The sequence below is a fragment of the Leuciscus leuciscus genome (genome assembly GCF_965113295.1).
Source record: "Leuciscus leuciscus genome assembly, chromosome: 24".
NCBI classification, from domain to species: Eukaryota; Metazoa; Chordata; class Actinopteri; order Cypriniformes; family Leuciscidae; genus Leuciscus; species Leuciscus leuciscus.
The window spans coordinates 31,092,125-31,113,855 of NC_138723.1; the positions used below are offsets into that span (position 1 = coordinate 31,092,125).

The 21,731-nt window shown below is 38.0% G+C and overlaps 1 protein-coding gene across 1 annotated transcript in view; it reads right to left on the reverse strand.

The window, feature by feature from the left end:
* The window catches only part of unc5cb (unc-5 netrin receptor Cb), a 208,799-nt gene that overhangs the window by 14,540 nt on the left and 172,528 nt on the right, over positions 1–21,731 (reverse strand). The window contains exons 8-11 of the mRNA XM_082158619.1: positions 16,916–17,107; positions 11,165–11,512; positions 4,597–4,684; positions 3,253–3,424 (exon numbers count right to left, since the gene is read on the reverse strand). Coding sequence (XP_082014745.1) covers positions 3,253–3,424; positions 4,597–4,684; positions 11,165–11,512; positions 16,916–17,107 — 800 coding nt within the window. The remainder of the gene's footprint in view (positions 1–3,252; positions 3,425–4,596; positions 4,685–11,164; positions 11,513–16,915; positions 17,108–21,731) is intronic.

The window sequence follows — 21,731 nt, forward strand, 5'->3', positions numbered from 1 at the left end:
ATTTTAAATTAGCATTTATTTTTATATTTTCAGTTTCTTTTTCATTTTAGTTACATTTTTAGTAATGTTTGTTCTTTTGTCATTTTTATAATTTTTTTTAAACATTTTATTTAGCTTTAATTTATTTTCATTTCAGTTTTAGTAATTTTCAGTTTTAAGTTTTTCATCAATTATTTACATGTTATTTTATTTCAGCTTGATTTAATTTAACTAACTTTTTTTAAATGGTTTTAGTTTCAGTTCACAATAACAAAACTGAATATAATATAATTCATATTTTATATTATATTATAAACAGTGTAAATTATCCAATGATTTGTTTTATAGTAGTATTTCAAAAAAAATATTTATACTATTTCAGTAGGTTATGGCCAAATGTGAATTATTCAAGTTTTCAGTTTTCATTTTAATTTTAGTTTAATCATTTTATGTACTTCTTAATTTTTAGCATTATATATATATACACACACTTTAATTTATTTATTTCAGTTAGCTGTCAAGACAACATTTCTTTACAGTTTTCCATCTAATATTTATATTCTATTATATTTCATGTTAGCTTGTTAGTTTCATTTAACAATTGATTTAAATATGTAGTTTTAGTGTCGAGTCTGTTACTTCTGAAGGTGTTCTCGTCAGGGTATCATGACGGTACCACTATACTCTCTGAACTAAGTACCACGGTAGATGAACGAGTCCTCCTTCAGTTCCTCTGAGTGTAACGGTACAGTAGTGTGAGGTGAATGTGAGCGTAATGAGGGTGTGAATGAGTGTTTTGAGGGTGGTGTGAGTGTATCGCAGCTCTTGCGTGGGTTGTGTCGCCTCCTGCATGGCTAATTAACTCGCCACCATTGTGTTTGTGTGTGAACAATAAAGGCCCGCGAGGAGGAGTTCTCTTCAGTTCTGCTTCGGATAAACAACTTCTTCTCGTCGCCCGTGTTCATGACAAGGCCAGTGGGTGGGGAACTCGTCTCGTCTGACATCAGGCTGATAACAGGCCGTTCTTCATCGCCATCTTCTAATTAACTCTGGGTTTGTGTTGAGCTGAACCCGCACGGGTGGATTCGCTGACAGTCATCTCGTTTTTTGGCTAGAGCGAGTGTCCGGGCCGCCTGATATCCAACGGGACACCGGCGGGGGGTCGCGCATGTAAACACACGCGCGCACACACACACACACACACGCACACACACATCAACAGCTCAGATGCTTCAGATGAACGTGTTTGACCTCTGGCTGCTTCATTCCATGGACACAAGTGAAAAAAGAGGGTTATTCAGAGAAAACCAATGCAGTTTGCTGCGCCACAATGTCAAAGTTAACATTTATTTCAAGTAACGAAAATGCTTTTTTTATGGTTTTATTTTTAATTAACGATAATAGAGCGTAACGGTCAGGTTCCAGAAGTAAAAACAAATTTTCTTAACAGGGAAATAGATTTTTAATGATTAAATTATAATTAAGTTTTTAATTATACACGAGGTTGTTAACTGATGGTGTTTGCTTTTTTTGAAGCCGTTCGTGTTTAATAGCGGAATTCCTGGTGAAAAACTACATTACCCATGATGCTGTGCAGAAAATTCCACCAATCAGAGAGCAAAACATGCCAAAAGAGCTCTTTAGCTCCGCCCACTCCCATGACGTGGGAGTCGATGTGGGCGAATGACGTAATTGAGTCGATCTGTTTGAATATATACATGAATATTTTGCAGTAAATTTATAATATATTGTTTCTATAGATATAATCAACATTTTAAATGAGTAGTTTTATTTTTCTCCGTCGTTTTTTTATTATATTATGCTGTTCGCAATGCTTCATGGGATGGTAGATCTTTCCCTCACTGAAGCTGTTAGGTGCACAGTCTTGTACCTTTGTATTTTTGTTCGATTTTCAAATACTTTTTTGCTTAAAATCAAAGTTTGTACACTTGTGATTCACATTATAAGTTGGTTCGTCTTTATACGTATGAAATTCACCAAAACTTGAGAGTTTGAGCTCAAGAAGTTTATGATACCATGTGTCAGATTTTGTGTTTTTACGGTTCTCACACTTTTAGAATTTTCCAGGACCTTTCGAGCCACTCAAGAGTAGTAGATTTTAACCTTAAGGTCCTTACACACTGAGTCCAAAATTCACGTTTTACATTTTTGCACGAAAAAAAAAAAAAAATACGACCTCACGTTGTATCAATCACGTTTGCACACTGCCTCCGAAACTTTGGTATGTCATAGAAAAATTCGGATCGGGTTAGATTTTTTTCTTCTTTTTCCGCATTCGTAGCAAGCATTTTGAGAAGTGTTTTGACAATTCAGAGCCACTGAATGACGAATACGAAAAAACACATATGAAAATTTCGGACTCTGTGTGCAAGGACCTTTAGTCTTTCTAGATTTTTAGGCTGTTCTTTTAAACTCGATGGCCACCATCTGAACTAACTTCCTAAACGGACATGTTTTATGTGGCTCCGCCCACTCAGTGTCCTAAACGGACATGTTTTATGTGGCTCCGTCCACTCAAGTGTCCTAAACGGACATGTTTTATGTGGCTCCGCCAACTTGTATGTGGCTCCGCCCACTCAGTGTCCAAAACTGACGTTTTCCATGGCTCCGCCCACTCAGTGTCCAAAACGGACATGTTTTACGTGGCTCCGCCAACTTGTATGTGGCTCCGCCCACTCAGTGTCCAAAACTGACATGTTTTACGTGGCTCCACCCACTCAGTGTCCAAAACGGACATGTTTTACGTGGCTCCGCCAACTTGTATGTGGCTCCGCCCACTCAGTGTCCAAAACTGACATGTTTTCCATGGCTCCGCCCACTCAGTGTCCAAAACGGACATGTTTTACGTGGCTCCGCCAACTTGTATGTGGCTCCGCCCACTCAGTGTCCAAAACTGACATGTTTTCCATGGCTCCGCCCACTCAGTGTCCAAAACGGACATGTTTTACGTGGCTCCGCCAACTTGTATGTGGCTCCGCCCACTCAGTGTCCAAAACTGACATGTTTTCCGTGGCTCCACCCACTCAGTGTCCAAAACTGACATGTTTTCCATGGCTCCGCCCACTCAGTGTCCAAAACTGACATGTTTTATGTGGCTCAGCCCACTCAGTGTCCTAAACGGACATGTTTTATGTGGCTCCGCCAACTTGTATGTGGCTCCGCCCACTCAGTGTCCAAAACTGACATGTTTTCCGTGGCTCCACCCACTCAGTGTCCTAAACTGACATGTTTTCCGTGACTCCTCCCACTCACCTCCCACTGGCCCTGCTGTGATTGGCTCTTCAGCTGAATGAGCCAGTCCTCGCTCTCGGCCTCGACGCAGTGGTGCATGGTGATGATGACGGGCCGGGTCAGAAGAGCTCCAGGAGGACCACAGCTCACCACGGGACTCAGAACCGTCTCCTGTGTGTCGTCCACCTGCGGCCTGAAGAAAAACCACACATAAAACAAACATCATCAACACCATTGTCGCCTTTGGCTCGCTCAGTTAGACTTTAAAAGTCAATTAATATTCAGTAAGATTATTGATTTAACTGAACTTTTTGAGCTGAATAATGACACTGAATAATAAAGCTGCTTTGAAACAATCTGTATTGTATGCTATAGAAATAGACATGGATTGTCTAGACATGAGATCTTTGTAATATATTGTATAATTACCAACTATATAACAACAAAACAAAATAACATGTCATTTACTAGAGGTTCTGGCAAAATGTTAATGGCTGCTGTCTATTTAAAAAAAGATTTAATTAATTTGAATTATTATTATTATTTTCTTCATTTGAATGAATGATTCAATGACTCACTCAAAGACTTCACTTGTTTCATTAGTGGATGAATCAGAGTTTTTGAACGGATCTCTTTAATGAATGACAAAATGACTTACTCAAAGATTTCACTTGTTTCAATAATGGATGAATCCGTGCTTTTGAACGAATCTCTTGAATTAATGATTCAATGACTCACTCACGCTTTTGTCAGTGTTTTTTAACCAGTGCTTTTGAACGAATCTCTTGATTCAATGACAAATACATGTTTTTAACAGTCACTTGTCTCCACCTACTGGTGAAATTATGTAATTGAGACAATCGTTTTTTAAAGCATCAAGTTATTTTCAAAAGGTGATTAGCTCTGATTCAGATTTATGAGAAGTATACAGAAGAACTATGATAAAAGTTTATAGTACGATAATATGATCACTGAACCATAGACATCAGTGATTATATCTGAACTTTTATGTGATAATCTGAATTATGCAAAACAGAAAAAAATATACAGTGTAGTTGAAAAGTTTCATATCTATACATGACAACTGCTCTCTCTGGATCAGAACCCAGATCTGAATGTTCCCTGTGATCGTACTTATCAAAGGTTTAATAGACAGACGAATTGTCATTTGAGAATAAGATTGCGTCAATGTTTGAATTGAGATTGTGATCTGAGACAAAGTTGATACTTTAATAATGCATAACTGAGAATGAATAAGTGAGCAATGAAAGAGCAACTAAGAATGCCACATGTAGTTGTGTGTCAGGTACAGATGGGCGTCTTCATGGGCGATAATCCCCAGAATAAGGGCGTTTGTCACGATACCTCATGCTCTCCTTCCTGTGAACCGTCACGTACATCTCGTAGACTCGTCCCTGAGGGATGGCACCCGCTGGCACCAACAAGCTCACTCCTGCAGAGAGACACACACACACACACAAACCATCAGTCTGCCAGCCTGTGACCTCTGCCACCCCGTGCCAAACGCCCTGTCAGTGTCAAACTCACACACACACACACACACACACACACACACACACACACACACACACACACACACACACACACACACACACACACACACGAGTGTCTCAGCCAACAGGGAACATTCTCAGGGTTATGAACAAACGCTCTTCCAGTAATGTTAATAGAACATTTGTTCATAGGGATCTTGTCTTTAATAATGTTTTCTTAACGTTCTTAACAAAAACATTATTTATACATCATTTATGAAAAGGAACGTTTTAGTTGGATGTTTGTCTAACATTTTTTATGTTACTACTTGTTTTGTAATGTTCAGAAAACACTCAAATGTAACATTTCCATTATAAAAATGATCAAATGGAACGTTTTAACATTTTTAAAACATTTAAAGTCCCCGTCAATCATTTTATCCCTTAAAACTAAATGACATATTTAAATGTTTTTTCCTTGAAAACAAAATTCTTCATGTCTTAAAATATCTTGAATGTAACTCGACACCCTCGCCTCATTTAGTATGCGCGGTTTTATGAATATGCAAATGAGCCCCACCTCCACTCACTCACTCAGCTCAGAGATCCACTGGTTGACGATCACACGTTGATCTGATTGGTTACAAGGTAGTTTGTGACGTCAGAAACACCAGCGATTTCAAAGCGTGTGTTTGAGACTGTCTTTGGTTCACTGCAGTTTTAAGGAGGAAATACTCAGCAATGCTGTCGACTTATGAATTTACACATGGTTTGTCTTAAAGCATATTAAAAACACCACATAGACACATAAACTACATTAAAAGCTGGATTTACACCACAGGGGGACTTTAAAAAACTGAACGTTTTAAATGTTGAATGAACATTCAGAAAAATGTTTTCATGTTTGTGTTAGCTTGTGTGTTCTTATGCACAGAGTGGGAATATCCCGACTGATGAATTCCTCCAGTCTCACAGACTCATTGATTTCTCATGTCCTTCATGTGAACTTCCCTCTGAGCGACTGTCACTCACTAACAACACAGAGGAGAACTGCATCAGCAGAGACCGGAGCGGCACTCGAGAGCCGAGGGACAAAACTGAGGAAAATGACAGACTTCAGCCAGGATTGAGCTGGAAGTCTGTTCACGTCAACATGAAATCAAAATCAACTCTATTTAATGAACTGAATTCACATTCCTGCTGTTATTGTGATCAATTAATCATTAGTTTTCAAAAATGTATTTTTCTTTCAAATAAGTGATCAGTGCAATAATAACAACGTGTCAGAAACAAACAAACAAAACCAAGAAGAGAAAAATAAAATAAAAATAAAAAATTCCAGCAAACATGACTAATAAAATAATAAATAAAAAAAATGAACAAAGAAATGTAGTAATATATAAAATATAATCTTTGTTGGAACAACAAACACACACACACACACACACACACAAAAGTCTGGCTGATCCAAACACCACCTGACAGATGAAATCGAGCCCGACACTCTTCTCTCCTGCTGAATGTCAGTTTCACTCAGAACTGTCACATTATGGACATAAAACAGGCTGTGAATGACATTTCATGTTTTTAAAATGGTCCGTAAACGTATTTTCTGAGCAAAAGAGTGAATGAGAAATGATCTTATTTAACATTATATTTCATCACATCTGAAAGTTTAGACCTTTTAAATGTTACTGCAGTCCTATTGAAATCCAGGGATCTGCTGTGTGAATCATCTGAGGAAATGCGGGGAAAATGAACAGTGTGCCAATTTTCTGAAAACCAATAAACTCCCACATCCGCATCCAGTTAACAAGGCTTCAGGAATCTAGTACACTTAAGACTCTCTCTGGCTGCGCTTACATGCAACCAAATCATCCGTTAGTAGTGGGATTGACGGCTCAATCGGACTGAAAATCCTTCATGTAAATGCCTTAATCGATCCGACTGAGCTCGATCCCAATGAAACTTCCATCGGATTGAAAGGGGTTTATTCCTTTTCTAATCTGATCAAGAGAACATGTGAACACTTGATCGGATTGAAAACCGAAACTGAAAGGACTGCGCATGTGCAATGAATTCCTCAAGCGTAATGATGTAGAAATAGCGTAATGATGTAGAAATAACGTGATGACGTAGAAATAGTGTAATGATGTAGAAATAGTGTAATGACGTAGAAATAGCGTAACGACGTAGAAATAACGTAATGATGTAGAAATAGTGTAATGATGTAGAAATAGCGTAACGACGTAGAAATAACGTGATGACGTAGAAATAGCGTAATGATGTAGAAATAGCGTAACGACGTAAAAATAGCGTAACGACGTAGAAATAGTGTAATGATGTAGAAATAGCGTAACGACGTAGAAATAACGTGATGACGTAGAAATAGTGTAATGATGTAGAAATAGTGTAACGACGTAGAAATAGTGTAATGATGTAGAAATAGCGTAACGACGTAGAAATAGTGTAATGATGTAGAAATAGCGTAACGACGTAGAAATAACGTGATGACGTAGAAATAGTGTAATGATGTAGAAATAGCGTAATGATGTAGAAATAGCGTAACGACGTAGAAATAACGTGATGACGTAGAAATAGCGTAACGACGTAGAAATAGTGTAATGATGTAGAAATAGCGTAATGACGTAGAAATAGCGTAATGACGTAGAAATAGCGTAATGACGTAGAAATAGTGTAATGATGTAGAAATAGCGTAACGATGTAGAAATAGTGTAATGACGTAGAAATAGTGTAATGATGTAGAAATAGCGTAATGACGTAGAAATAGTGTAATGATGTAGAAATAGCGTAATGACGTAGAAATAGTGTAATGATGTAGAAATAGCGTAACGACGTAGAAATAGCGTAATGATGTAGAAAGTGTAATGACGTAGAAATAGCGTAACAACGTAGAAATAGCGTGACGACGTAGAAATAGCGTAATGACGTAGAAATAGTGTAATGATGTAGAAATAGCGTAATGACGTAGAAATAGTGTAATGACGTAGAAATAGTGTAATGATGTAGAAATAGCGTAATGACGTAGAAATAGTGTAATGATGTAGAAATAGCGTAATGACGTAGAAATAGTGTAATGATGTAGAAATAGCGTAACGACGTAGAAATAGCGTAATGATGTAGAAAGTGTAATGATGTAGAAATAGCGTAACGACGTAGAAATAGCGTAACGACGTAGAAATAGTGTAATGATGTAGAAATAGCGTAATGACGTAGAAATAGTGTAATGACGTAGAAATAGTGTAATGATGTAGAAATAGCGTAATGATGTAGAAATAGCGTAATGACGTAGAAATAGCGTAACGACGTAGAAATAGTGTAATGATGTAGAAATAGCGTAATGACGTAGAAATAGTGTAACGACGTACAAATAGTGTAATGATGTAGAAATAGCGTAATGACGTAGAAATAGCGTAATGACGTAGAAATAGTGTAATGACGTAGAAATAGTGTAATGATGTAGAAATAGTGTAATGACGTAGAAATAGTGTAATGATGTAGAAATAGCGTAATGACGTAGAAATAGCGTAATGACGTAGAAATAGTGTAATGATGTAGAAATAGCGTAACGACGTAGAAATAGTGTAATGATGTAGAAATAGCGTAACGACGTAGAAATAGTGTAATGATGTAGAAATAGCGTAATGATGTAGAAATAGCGTAACGACGTAGAAATAGTGTAATGATGTAGAAATAGCGTAATGATGTAGAAATAGCGTAACGACGTAGAAATAGCGTAATGACGTATGACGTGCTCAACGAGCTGTTGTTCCTGTTGAATAAAGTGTCTTTTTACACGGCTCTGTGGAATGCTTGATTCTGATTGGTCGATCGCTCCATCCAGCGGTATATTATTCCCAGATAACAGCCGCTGAGAACAGAAACACAGGCTCATCGGGTCACTGAAGTCAGCAGTGCTATACACTTGCTAGGAACGAGTTTTCTTCGTGGAGGTTTTGCGTTTGGTGAGCTAATAAAATATTAAAACTCAGTCTAATCAATACTTTGTGTACAGTTATTTAATTATGCCATCCAGTATCGTGGACTCGCTCTCTTGTGTTTCATACAAACGCAGATGCTGCCATTTTGTGTCTATTGTTTTGTACACTGTTGGATTATGAGATACAAACAGGAACGATTTTAAAACAGTTTAATCTGAAATCAATATCTCTGATCTCCATAATTATTAATGTGGTGAAATGCTGTGTAATAAGTGTTATGACTGTAAACCGTATCTCTTAAATGTCCGTTTATAGTTTGATCTTGCCGCTGAAACTGCTCTCTCTGTGGAAGCTTTGCGTTTAAAGACCTAATAAAATATTTAAACTAAGATCAATATTTTGTGTCTAATTATTTACTTATGTGGCAAGTAGCCGTGGAATAAGCAGATAATGTACATCCAGCCTAAAAAATATATTCCGATTTGAAGATTGTGACATATATAAACACACACATCAACCTGTGTCTGTCTCTGTTTAACAGAGAATTTTTTATTACAGTATTTTTTTTAATATTTATATTATGTATAATCTCAGGACAGTGCAATACTCCTGTCTGGAGGTAATCATCTTTATTGTGTGTGCTGTAGGTTTATACTGTTCTTCTTTTACTGTACCTTCTCAAAGTCAATTTATTGTGTGTAGTTTTGTAAGTTCTTCTTTCATGTTGACTTTTTAATGCTGAGCTCTGCTACAAAAATTGCTATGTACTTGTACTGGATTTACTGGTACAAATGGCAAATAAAACTTCAACTCCTTCAACTCACAAGTTTAGTGTTCATGTAAACACCAAGTCCGGATTCATCAGTCGGATTGCATGTAAACGCATCCTCAGTCTGTCCTCAGGAGACGGTGTTCATGTGCTACTGTAACGCTGGCTCAGTTATGAATGAGTGAGTCGAGGATGGGTGTCAGGAGTGAGAATGATCACCCTCTCAGTGTCCTAATCCCTTTATATCTCACCGGACACGCTAAGGCACTTTGAACGGTAATTTATGATTCTCACAGGAGCTGTAAAACTCACGGGACCATGAGGAGCGTTCAGAGACACAGCACATCTACTGACTCTAAAGCTGAGTGGATGCTGCCATCATTCACACACACACACACACACACACACACACACACACACACACACACACACACCTCACTGACATCAGGAGCCGGCACTGAGACTCTGGGGAATATGTGTGATCATAAAATTATTTAACGGCTCAATATCAAAGTATTGTGACAATATGAATGTCGTTCTTCTTAAAAGGCTCCTATGGTGGTTTGAAACGAGAGGTTGATGTTTATCCTCTCCAGAGCAACACATAGTAATGAACACGGTTGTAAAATCACACACATGAGCTCATTACCATATGACCTTTTCACCACGTTTACATTCAATATTTTTTATAATATTGCATATTAAAAGTTAAGTATATTTAGAACAACAAGGTTTCATTCGTTAACTTTAGTTAATGCATTAATTAATGCACAGTACATATATTACAGTATTTATTCATCTCTGATGGGGTAAATAAAAATAATAGTAAACAAGGCTTAAACCTCCATTTTGTAACAGATGTGAGTGTTTATTTGAGCACTTCCATCAGTGCGACACTACACTACAGCCTGTAAAACATTGAAATAAATAGCAGTAAATATTGATAACCTAAAAATTATAAGAAACAAATATTCGTTTTATATTTCCCGACAAAGATGCGTCATATAGCATGTGGACACGAGCAGGACAAAGACAGCCATTCTCTTCTCTAATATCTTCATGTTTTCTCCTGATGTTCAAAGCTACTGACACTTGTTGTAAAAGGTCTGAAGAGCGAACAGTGTCAAGACATTTAGGAGACGCTTGATTTTCTGCTGCCAGAGAAAGCCAAACTAGAGTGAAAAATAAAGTGAAATGCGCTATACAGATAAACTTGCATTACCATAATAACAAGCACAAACTCAGCGAGCAAAAAGGCCTATTATATTCACATTTTTACTGTGGTAAAGTAGAAAAAAACACTGTAGGACGAATTAAAAGCGAACCAAAGGAAGAAACGTTTATAATCCACTGGGAAAATGGGTGAGACGTGTGTGAAGATTTGGGAAAAGAAACAAGATGTTTATTTCTCTGATTATACGCTGATAATCGGGAGACCAGATCGCAAAACATAATACAAAGCCGACAAAGCTTAGATTTATGAGCTCACGTGACGTATCTCTCTCAGTGGGCACACGAATCCAAAGTTTCCATGCCTTCAATGTAACATTTAATTTCTTTTGTAAACAAAGCTTTGTGCTTCACTCGTGTCAATATCCACGTAAAACAGCATTCACGTACAGAACAATATGTGCTACTCGACCTGTGCTACTCGATGCGGTTGTCAGGTGTACGCTAGTGTCTGGAGCCGGACAGAAAGCTGCACTGACCTGAGTTGGGCACGATCAGATGCCCTCCGAGAGCGTTGAAGGAGCCGAACGCGGTGCATGACGGGTCCCAGGAGCGCACGAGTGTGTGTGTGCGCCGGCTCATGGTGTCGGCCTCCATCAGGGCGTGCGGGAGCTTGGGAGAGACTGTGGACGAGACGTCGGACAGGTCCTCCTGCGGCGTCACCAGGCCGGACGAGTTGTACACCTTGATCTTCAGGTTGGGCAGCGGGTCCAGCAGAGGCGAGTTGGTCATGGGGATTTTGTCGGCCACGTCGTGGAGCGCGTAAACCGGTCCTCGGTACAGGGCCGCCGCTGACGTCAGGTCAGGAGGAGCCGCCAGCAGATCAGCTGCACACACACAGAGCAAATACAGCACTGGTTATAATATACGTACAATATTTCATATTTAAAACGACAAATTAAATCAATTAAATCAAAATCTGATAATATAATGTTCAAGTACATTAAGAAAATGAAATAAATATATCATTGTTAAATATAATAATAAATATATTATTAGTATTATTTAAAAAATGTATATAGTTTTTTTTTTTTTTTATAAAACGGTTAGTTCCAACTCTCATATTAACAATAAAACACAGCTATGACCGCTTCACTCAACGGTTCTATGTCTCACTACACAACACCCCTAGCAACCATTCTTAGCAACGCAAACACGTTTGATCTCATCTGTCAGTTGCGTCACTTCTCCGTGTTCACAAGTCTCAGTCCTTTCAATATAAAAGTCTTGCCGCCATCCAATGGGGAAATAATGTATGTGACTTCTGTTGCTGTTTAAGGCCAGGGACTATTTTTCCCAGCGGAAGGAAGGCTTTTAGTGATTTTACGTCATTAAAGTTGCATAGATACATATTTTTCGGCTATAATATTTGTATTGTGTGGTTTAACCGTTTTATAAAAGCAATAAGGTACTCGAGGCTAGTGCTGTATGGATCAAAAAAGTTCATCAAAATTCATGTTCAACTTTGATGAAAGGTTTTGATCCACTTCAAATGTTGACTACTGTATATATATATTAAAAACATTAAAAGCAGTTTTGTTAATCAGAATAAAGCTGAAATAAAAACAATATGAAATCAGTTGAAGTTAAGTAGTCAAATAAGCAGTAAAATTACTGAATGGAAATAAATAAACTGAACTAAAACGAAAACTGAAAAAATGTTTTTTTTTATCTAAAATATATTAATATTAAAAAACCGAATAAAGACAAAAGCACATTACATTAGTATAATAATAAAATAAAAAAACATGAAAATATTGCTGATTTGATGCTCAAGAAACATTTCTGATTATTATCGGTTGAAAACGTTCAAGTTACATATTTTTGTGGAATCAGTGACATTGTATTTTTCAGGATTCTTTGCTGAATGGAAAGTTCACTTCTGAACAATGTAATCTGTCCTTGCTGAATAAAGGAATTCTTTTTTCCCCAAAACTAATCTTACTGACCCCAAACTTGTGAACTAAAGTGTATAATAGGGATGCGCGGTATACCGGTACTGCAAAAATACCGGTATATATTATATTTCAAACGGTACAATATCATAATTTTGCTCACTTCGGTATTTGATGCGCTGCTGTTTCGAAGTTCACCGCTAGGCGGCAGTGCGCTACCCAAACTGACGCGGGTCACGCAAAACCGGCAAACGGAGGAACACGATGGATCAAACAGATGAAGCTCATTCTACACGCCCGAAATGAATAAATAAAGAGAGCAATAGGAGTGAAATATGGCATTACTTTGCCTACAAAAGTAATGAGAAAGGTGAAGCAACAGACCTCAATGCACCACTGTACAAACGCTGCTTTAAATTTGCCACGGGAGGCAACACATCAAATCTGGCTAACGTTGACCACTTGTCACTTGATCATCCTGACTTGTTCAAAGAGTTCAGAGATCGACACGTGAGTCCATCATTCAACTGATTTAATTTAGACTTTTATTCACAGCGCACATAGAGCTTATCAATTAAATATGACACGGTAAACACGAAAGCTCAAATGTGCTTTCATGACACGCTAGAACCAATGAAGTTTAGTTCTCATAATTTTTTTGCCCTTTCAAACAATCATATATTAATTGAATTTGAATGAATAAAGAGATAAGTGATATTAATTTTAGTATTGGTGATAGTAAAATGAAAGGCATATCTATCACTGCTGCGGCGACCGACTGAGGAATCAGCTGAGAGAGAGTAATAGTAGTAATATGGATATTACTAATATGAATGTTAGAGTAACACTTTACATTTAAGCTACATTTGTCAACATTCATTAGGTAACCTGACCTGACAGTATTATAGCATTTATTCATTTAGAATAGATCAATCCGTAATTATTATTTAAATATACTAATACATGTTTAGCATGTTAACATTACTTTATGCATTAAACTAATATGAACCCAAACCAAACAGTAATCAAACCAAGATGAATAAATGCTATAAATGTTGATAATTCTGTTGATGCATGACAGCTAATGGTTTACATTTCATTTCATTATTCTATTATTATTCTATATTAATCAATTATTATAGATAATAGATATTAATAACCTATTTTAATTGTATCATTTCAGATGTCCTTTTCTTTTTTTTTTTTTTATCAAAATTTAACCTACTGTAAGTTCCCTGACTGTTTTTTATTTATTAAAATTTTTTTTTAAACATTTTGATAACTTTTTGTTTGCACATTCGGTGCAGCAGAGTTTCAAGCAGTGTTTTTTAATAAAACTGTTTCAATTCACTTAAATTTTGAGGCTGGTTATTTGTCACCTGTGGTATCGATTTAGTATCGATACCGAGGTATTAGGTTCTGGTACCGTACCGAAACCAAAATTGTGGTATCGAGCCATCCCTAGTGTATAAATATAAAAACTAATGAAAGGTACTTCAACATATTAATAAAAACTATAATAGTATCTAAATTATACTGCAATAACACTGGTGTGATGAGACATTTTTTAGTTGGGTTTCGATGTTCGCTCTCACACACACACACACACACACACACACTGGCCTAAAACGCTCGGTGCAAACCTGTTTAGCACATGCTGGTAAAGCATTATTAATGCATCTGAGGAGAATCGAGTCCCTATTATTTGCGCTATGATGAAGCGCTTCTCCCTGAAGAGCGGCGTATATCCAGAGGCATCATTAGTCTTTTCCTCGTTACGGTCTTCATCTCCACCCAGACTCAGAGGGCATCGGGATCGACACCGATCCTTCACAGGTACACACATGAATATTCATGAGATCGGGCCCGAACGCACAGCACGCGACTCGTAACCTGACACCGCTAACGATTCTCTGCATCCGTGACCGTCTACCGCTGAGACCTGAAGTTCGAGGAGAGGTCACCAAACACACGCTCACACACATCACCTGTTGAGTTCACTAAAGGGGGAATCTGGGCTTTCACATTCACTTCTAGCCAATTAAAACACCATTTCAATTCTGTCATCATTTACTCACTTTCATGTCATACAAAAGAAGATATTTTGATGAGCATTTGGGTTGTAGAGAACATTGGTCCCCACTGACTTTCATTAGATGGACAATCTTTTGTAATCCATTTTTGTATTAATATTTTGAATGTTTTTATTTGTATATTTTCTGTTTTCATTTTTATTTTAGTTAAAGTTTCAGTAATTTAGTTGTTTTTATTATTGTATTTATTATATTTTATTATATTTTTAAATAAATATGTCTATATAGTTTTTATAATTTTTTTATTTAGATTTAGTATTTTAGTACATCAAGTAAATGAAAATGAGAAATGTTGATGAAAAAAATGATAAATTATAAAAAAATGTAAAAAATTTTCCCTAACCCTAAACCCTATTTCAGTTAATGTTTATTTTATTTTATTTTTTGTTTTATGGTTTTAGTTTACGTTAACTATATCAAACCTGGAAGATAAAAAGAAGATAAAACTTTTTTAAACCTTTAAATTCAAGTTTCCCATTTTTATATATATAATATACAACTAATTTTTTTAATTAAATAAATAAATTAAATATCCAAATAAAACACTTAAAAATATGAAATATTTTATTTGTTTACCTGCATGTCATGTGACCATTAATCAACATAAAAAAATAAAAAAACATGAACATGTTTTTCATGAAAGTGTCATTAAATTATTGAAATATTCACCAAATAAATATTTTAGCTCAAAGATGTTTAAAGGGCAAAAATAGTAATTATCGTGTTTCCATAATTGATGATTGCTGTGGTCTCCTGATGTGTAAAGTGCAAACGCTGATGTGTTTCGAGATTCCAGCTCTTTCCTCTGTGTTTACCACAACACCTTCGGCTCGCGTAACTCAGGCTGATGGGTAATTAACACTCAGTGTGCCAGACAGACGAAACTAATTACCCCGTCATGATAACTTGCAGATTGCCTTCACATCAAGCTGACAAGCATCCTAATAGCAGGAAACTCAACCGTCTTCGAGTTATGAGCATCTCCTTCACGTCAGCGAGACTCTGACACACATCAATTCTCCATCTGCGCTCGCATTCATCACCGGCAAAATGATCTGTCACTTCCTTTATCATTACAGTGACATTGACACATAAAGAGAAATGTCATAAGTTCAGTGACGACAGAGGCTGGACTGCGACGGACGATATTTTCAGGAAATATGAAACTAGTCAAATGAGTAGCTTCAGTTCATCTCACACATACCAGAAATATATAGACCCAATAAAACCACAATAAAATATTGATATAATCAGTGTGCACATGTTGGGCGGACAAGTACATTTACATTTACATTTATTCATTTAGCTGACGCTTTTTATCCAAAGCGACTTACAATTGCTATATATGTCAGAGGTCGCACGCCTCTGGAGCAACTAGGGGTTAAGTGTCTTGCTCAGGGACACATTGGTGTCTCACAGTGGATTCGAACCCGGGTCTCTCACACCAAAGGCATGTGTCTTATCCACTGCGCCACTACCACCCCTATATAGTAGTTATTAAAAAAAAAAATCACACATCCAGCATTCGGTTCTGTCACTTATGACATTTTTGTGTCACTGCAATGATAAAGTGACTGATAATTTTTGCTGGTATTTACACTACCATTTAAAACTCTCTTCTGCTCACTAATGTGATCAAAAATACAGTGAAAACACTGTGAAATATTATTAAAATTTAAAATATCTGTTTTCTATGTGAATATCTAGTAAAGTGTAATTTATTCCTGTGATCAAAGCTGAATTTTCAGCATCATTACTCCAGTCTTCAGTGTCACATGATCCTTCAGAAATCACTCTAATATGATGATTTGATGCTCAAGAAACATTTATGATTATTATCAGTGTTGAAAACTATTCATATTTGTGTGGAAACTGTGATGCATTTTATTTTTCAGGATTCTTTGATGAATAGAAAGTTTTAAAAGAACAGCGTTTATTTGAAATGGAATCTTTTGTAACAAATGTCTTTACTGTCACTTTTGATCAGTTTAAGATCCTTGTTGAATAAAAGTATTAATTTTCTTGAATGGTAGAAATAAAAATAATTGAACCAATAATAATAAATTGACTAGATCACCATCACGTCTAACTGTGACTCATTTAAGCTCTTCTTTTACACTCATAAAGAGTCATTTCTAGCCAATGAAATTGACAATATATTCACTATGACTGTTTAAGGCCTGGAAATCTGTCATATTTCCTGGGGAAATGTGATGGTAAAGCATGGGAACTGGTCCCGTACCTGTGCGAGCCGTCTTGATGTTGACCGGCTGGAATCCTCCGTTGAGTGCTGATGAGTCCATGATGTCCGAGTCGAAGTCCCGGTGGTTCTTCCGGTACACGAACAGCGCCACTATGACGGAGATCACCAGACACATGATGACTGCGATGACGATTCCCACGTAAAGAGCCACATCATCTGTGCTGGGGGCCGCTGGACACACACACACACATTTTATTAAAGCTGTGTTAAATTAGGAGGGAGATTCTATCTAGGGTCTAATATCCTCACTGATCGCTCAGATATTAATAACTCAAGACTTCATTAGTGTCCAGTGAGCGAGAGGAACCGGTGATGTATTGATAATGTGCTGACGAAACATCTCACACTCAAGTAGTCTGTACACACACACACACACACACGTGCTGATGGGAAACAGCAAACGAACATTTAACAAGAACTTTTATATCTCACATCACGCTACAATGGACACTAGGACTGGGTCATGTGATCAGCTTTGAGTGCATATCATCCAATCACAATCTGTTTCATCATATGTGACCCTGGACCACAAAACCAGTCACATGGGTCAATTTTTTGAAATTGAGATTTATTCATCACCTGAAAGCTGAATAAATAAGTTTTCCATTGATGTATGGTTTGTTACACATACATACACATATGTATATGGACACACACACAATGAATCGACAGTTCTTGAAGCTGATTGGTTAATAAAGCTGTAACCATAATGTAAAATGACTCGTATCGTGTAATGCAAGGTTTGTCACACCCTTAATAGACACACAAATATACAAAGGCTTGTGAAATAGTGTTAAATTTACTGTAAAGTGCAATGAATGCAAAGGAGAAAAAGATGAGTTATGTTATGAGACAGACAGATACACACACACACACAGACACACACACACACGCACACACACACACACACACACACACACACACAAGAAACAGCATTAGAGCAGATCCAGCAGAGCGACAGACGTGTGTGTGTGTGTGTGTGTGTGTGTGTGTGTGTAAAGTGAATGAAGAGTATGAGTATATGCTTCAGATCGATCTGGCCTGACTGTTTCCCCGCACTTCATCATGGGTCATGTCTAGAAATCAGACATGTTCCCCCGTTCATGAGTGCCGTCACTCCTCACGTCTATTCCACCCTCGGCTCTTTCCGTCTCGGGAAAAAAGTCCCAATGATTGTGTGGAATGGAAACTTTGACAAGCCATCATTAGAAGCAATACTTTGCCCTCATTTCCATAGAAACAGTCCTTTTGTCCCCCTGATAATTGTGAAAAATGCAATTTCCTGTCAAAGCAGTGACAAGTGTGGAAACGTGTGTAATATAAAGGTGTCCGACAGGCGACAGGCTTGTCTCTGCAAACACGGACATCGATTCCTGCATCGATACGAGCGCAGGCGCAGGAAAACTCCTGTCTGAACAATTAAACCTGCGCATGTTCCTGATTCACTGCTTTGTGCTCATATTGAACGCTCTGAGACGAGAGACTGAACACGGGATGAATGTGAAACACACTGTGACACTGATCCACCACAAGAGGGCGCTCTCAGACACATGCATTCATTCAACTAATACTTATGCTCTCCCTGTGTGTGCATCTTCTGCATGCTTTTATCATCATTGATTCATTGTGATCAAAGTAAACTGCCAGAGTTGCACTGAAAAAATAATTTAAGTTTTTGATTATTCTTTTTTTTTTTTATTAAGTACCTAAAAATAATACTTAAAACATAAACTGATCTGAAAAGCAACACCACTTATTTTTTTAAATAAGAATGTATTTTAATACAAGTGTAATGGCAGATTTTTTCACTGAAAAATAAGTAAAAGAAATAGTGAGAAAAACAGATTTATATTCAAGAAATGTCAGAAAAAGTCTTAAGCAGTCAGTGTTGCTTTTGAAGTAAACCACCTCGTGCCTATCTTTAATACACTGGAAAATAAAGTGTACATTTTACTCTGAAATTGCTGCCAAATTTCACAACTAATTACAAAGAAACGGCAAGTGACACATTGAAAAAAATTTTGAAGCAGAAAGCAAAATAGTGTTTTCTCCAATAATCTTTACTTTTTACAGTGACCTATTTTATGAAACCGCAAAACTCCAGCATAAGCCCTCAGTAGGCGTCAGCAGTGTGTAGTGTGCAGTATGTAGTGTGCACTGTGTAGTATGCAGTGAACAGTGTGTAGTGTGCAGTATGTAATGTACAGTGCGTAGTGTACAGTGTGTGTGTGTGTGTGTGTGCACTGTGTAGTGAACAGTGTGCAGTGTGTAGTGTGCAGTGTGTAGTGAACAGTGTGCAGTGTGTAGAATGCAGTGTGTAGTGTGCAGTGAACAGTGTGTAGTGAACAGTGTGTAGTATGTAGTGTGCAGTGTGTAGTGAACAGTGTGTAGTGTGCAGTGTGTAGTGAACAGTGTGTAGTGTGCAGTGTGTAGTGTGCAGTGTGTAGTGAACAGTGTGCAGTGTGTAGTGTGCAGTGTGTAGTGAACAGTGTGCAGTATGTAGTGTGCAGTGAACAGTGTGTAGTGTGCAGTGTGTAGTGAACAGTGTGCAGTGTGTAGTGTGCAGTGAACAGTGTGCAGTGTGTAGTGTGCAGTGTGTAGTGTGCAGTGTGTAGTGAACAGTGTGTAGTGAACAGTGTGTAGTGTGTAGTGTGCAGTGTGTAGTGAACAGTGTGTAGTGTGCAGTGTGTAGTGTGCAGTGTGTAGTGAACAGTGTGTAGTGAACAGTGTGTAGTGAACAGTGTGTAGTGAACAGTGTGTAGTGTGCAGTGTGTAGTGAACAGTGTGTAGTGTGCAGTATGTAGTGTGCAGTGTGTAGTGAACAGTGTGTAGTGTGTAGTGTGCAGTGTGTAGTGTGCAGTGTGTAGTGAACAGTGTGTAGTGTGCAGTGTGTAGTGTGCAGTGAACAGTGTGTAGTGTGTAGTGAACAGTGTGCAATATGTAGTGTGCAGTGTGTAGTGAACAGTGTGTAGTGTGCAGTGTGTAGTGTGCAGTGTGTAGTGAGCAGTGTGTAGTGTGCAGTGTGTAGTGTGCAGTGTGTAGTGTGCAGTGTGTAGTGTGCAGTGTGTAGTGAACAGTGTGTAGTGTGCAGTATGTAGTGTGCAGTGAACAGTGTGCAGTGTGCAGTATGTAGTGTGCAGTGAACAGTGTGCAGTGTGTAGTATGTAGTGTGTAGTGCTTGTGCGCAGTGCTTTTGCTGGTGATATAAAGGAAGTATTCAGCAGCACTGAGTGTCTGTCGACTCAATTATGTATATTGGTTTATGAGCGAGCAGTAATAACCTGATGTGGTTAAAGAGAACAAGCTTTAATTCAGATGAGAAGTACAGGACCCAGCAGCTCTCCAGTCTGAGACCCTTCTGTGATTAAACACTGTGTGTGAGCGAAGCTGGACACTGTGTGTGTGTGTGTGTGTGTGTGTGTGTGTGTGTGTGTGTGTGTGTGTGTGTGTGAAGCTGGACACTGTGTGTGTGTGTGTGTTTGTGTGTGTGTGAAGCTGGACACAGTGTGTGTGTGTTTGTGTGTGTGTGAAGCTGGACACTGTGTGTGTGTGTTTGTGTGTGTGTGAAGCTGGACACTGTGTGAGAGAGTGTGTTTGTGTGTGTGAGTAGTGAGGGTGTGTGTGAGTGAGGGTGTGTGTGTGTGTGTGTGTGTGTGTGTGTGTGTGTGTGTGTGTGTGTGTGTGTGTGCGAGACAGAGTGTGCGCTTGTACAACTATCTTTGTGAGGACCAGTTTGAGTGTTAGACCAGTGGAGTGAGGACACAGAGAGTAAAGTGAGGACATGTTGGCCGGTCCTCTCTCTCTGAGAGCCTTTAAAGGCCTGTTTGAGGGTCAAGACTTGGTTTTAGGGATAAGGTTATAATGAGTTTAAGGGTCGGTTTAGGGTCAGGGGTCGGGTTAGGCACTTAGTTGTGATGGGTAAGGTTAGGGTAAGCGGCTAGAGATTGCATTGTGTCAATGAATGTCCTCATAAAGATAGATGTACAATAGAGTGTGAGTGTGTGTGTATATATATATGAGTGTGTGTCTCCACTGTTAAAGGTAACAGTAATTAAAGTCATGATCAGCTGCACGGCCCCTGGTTGAGTTTAATCTCTGTGATATTCCAGATTAATCTCACTAATGTGACGCTGCCCTCCAGGGTTCACTGATACTGTGGTTCACTAATACTAATATTTACTAATAATCATTTTAAAACATATCAAGCTTTTATTTTGGCTGAAACCCTTCTCTTTTATGGTTTATAATCGCTTCTCATCTCACACTTGGGAATATTTCTGTCTCACGTTGCGTCCCAAACTCAAACCTGTCCAACTTTCCTCACAAAAGCAGATGTTTAGCAGAATCTGCTTATTTCCCATATAATGAGCAGTGATTATGATTTATAAGGTTTAAAAATGACCACAAAAAAACCCTCCTCTTGTAAAAGAAAGAAGCTCCTACAGGATTGGAACAATGTGAAAGGGAATAAATCACAATATTCTTTTTGTTTTGGCTGAACAATTCCTTTGCAACTAGGAATTAAATGGGAACTTTAAATTAAGCTCCTCATTTAAAGTTGCGCTCATCTTCTCTTCCCTATTGTTCTGTATATCCGAGTCAAACGCTTCTGGGACAAGAACAAATGTGGGCGGGGCTTGATTGTGTCTGTGTGGAATTGATTGGATGGTTTGCTATTGGCTGATCTCATGTGAGTGACAGGTTGCCCCGCCCACATCATCAGAGAAGAGAAGAGATGCTGCGAGAGGAACTTATTCTGAGTCAAGATTACCAGGCTGTCAAATACAAATGTATA